Below are 2,026 nucleotides of genomic sequence, written 5' to 3'. Positions count from 1 at the left end.
GAGCCGGGTGCTGGCAAGGCCGCTCCGGCGGCGGCGGCGCCCGGTGTTTAAGTAGTGCATGCGGCACGTCGGTGCTAGGGAAAGGACCTTCTGGCGTAAGGGAAGAGAAGGTTAGCGCCTGCGTTACGTAGGAAAGGGTGTATGCCCCCAGCGTTTCCTGGCTAGAGAAACTTACCAGAGCAGCAAGTTTGTTGTCGTACGGGAAAAGTTGCTGATAGTTCCTTGTAGCTGAATAGTTTAAGTGGTTTCTTACAAGTGTTCAATCTTTTATTTTTTATGCTGGGGATGCTACTTTCCTTTCTCTTCAACCACAAAAGGTTGAGTAAAGCGGACGAGGAAGCTCTTGCTACCGTAGCTTAGGAGTTTTGGTGAAGTGGTGGCTACAGCACATACCCTTAAGTTATTAGACTCTTAACTATAGTCTCTAGTTCTTTGTGAAATTCCACAGTGGGAGTGTAATCATTTGCAGCCTGGGGGTTGCTGTCCCTGAAAGGTTATTGCACATTTTTGAGGAATTTGCTAGAAGTAACTTAAGAAAAAAAAAATGTTGTATAGCAGCCTGTGCAGCTGGAGACAGAGGCTCATGCCTCTGTTGGAAAAGGTTCAGGCATAAAACCTTAAAAGATTGAAACACGTTGCTGTTGGAAAACATAATTTTGTTACCTGTAGTTACCATAAGCCGAAAAAAAGCAAGGTACTAGTGAAATAAAGTTTGGGGATGGGGTATGTTATAGAGCTATTATATCACTGCAGTTGGAAATGGATATATTTAACTTTTTTTTTTTTGTTTGTTTCTCCCCATGCAGTTAGCAAATAAATACTGGGCTCCGCATGTGAAGAAAAAGTTGCCTTTTGATTCAAAGGTAAATACTTCTAATGGAATTGTATTGGGGTCTAAAAGAATGAGTATCAACCATTTTCTGATGTGCCAGCCTCCAGTGGTGCTTATTTTATAGAAGAGTATAGCAGACTGCTTGGAAGGTCAGCAGCTGCTTAACACTTTCTAATTTGTTATGTATTTGTAGTTTATAAATGTAGGCACTGTTGTGAAGGTGTGCGTTGTGCTATAGCAGTACAGTTCTCCTGCGTTCTATTTGTTCGTTTTCTTTTGGTAAAGAAGTTACTTTAGAGCATCTCCTTTGCAGTTAAAAAGATGTTTAAGGACGGGCTACTCTTAGAAATCAAAGAAGGATGAAAGATGCAGGTACTAGTGAATTGTATACTTCTTTCTAAAAGCTTCTTCAGAGAGTTTTGATCAGAAAGCTTCACTACTGTTCTGGTAGATACGTGTGTTTTGAATGTCTAAGATTTGTCATGATGTGTTTGGTTTTGTGTTGGTTTTTTTTTTTTTTTTTTTTTTTTTAATATGTGTGGGTTTCTTAAATATCTGGTTTCTTTCCCTTGTAAATATTTGGCTAAATGTCCCTTTCCAGCCTCAGTTTACTCCCTCTCTTTGTAGTATCTGTGATAGTATTTATCTGTGATTGTTGGAACTAGGATGTACATAAGCAGCTGAACTGCATCTCGGTGTCATATGATGTGAGAGTGAGCCTATTGCAACAGATAGTGCAGATTCTTTCAGTCCTGTTGGAAAAACTAGGTAAAAATGTCTGGATTTAGTTAAATGTCAGTTAAAAGAAACAGTGACAACAGGTGATAGAGTTGATGCAAGCTTGACTCTCAAAGACTGTTCTTTAAATTCAACAGTAAGCCAAAGATTAACAATAAAAGAATTCGCATATCTGTTTGACTTCTCTATAAAAATCTTGGTGAGATGTTGGTTATTCCTTCAGAATAACTTGAATGAAGGTCCTATCAGTTCTCTGTCATGTGCTTACCCTCGAGTTGGTTCACCTTCATTGTGAGAATGTATCTGCGAAGCTTCTGGACTCTTCAGAGCTGAGACTTAATTGTTACAACATTTTTGATCAAATAGCAGTGAGCAGAGAGTAACTAATTCAGAGTGGCTTTCAGTGCGTAAGATGTCTTAATGCATTTTAATCACTTGAAGTATATAAAATTCTTA

General features: G+C 39.0%; 1 protein-coding gene across 1 annotated transcript in view; it reads left to right on the top strand.

The window, feature by feature from the left end:
• Positions 1 to 131: 131 nt before the first annotated feature.
• AQR (aquarius intron-binding spliceosomal factor) overlaps positions 132 to 2,026 on the top strand; it is a gene marked incomplete at its 5' end in the record, with an annotated part of 50,441 nt that continues 48,546 nt past the window's right edge. The window contains 2 exons of the mRNA XM_010010751.1: positions 132 to 179; positions 807 to 863. Coding sequence (XP_010009053.1) covers positions 132 to 179; positions 807 to 863 — 105 coding nt within the window. The remainder of the gene's footprint in view (positions 180 to 806; positions 864 to 2,026) is intronic.

Source organism: Nestor notabilis, unplaced genomic scaffold, assembly GCF_000696875.1.
Source record: "Nestor notabilis isolate BGI_N333 unplaced genomic scaffold, ASM69687v1 scaffold10573, whole genome shotgun sequence".
Taxonomy (NCBI): Eukaryota; Metazoa; Chordata; class Aves; order Psittaciformes; family Psittacidae; genus Nestor; species Nestor notabilis.
This window is presented reverse-complemented; position numbering and strand designations above follow the sequence as displayed.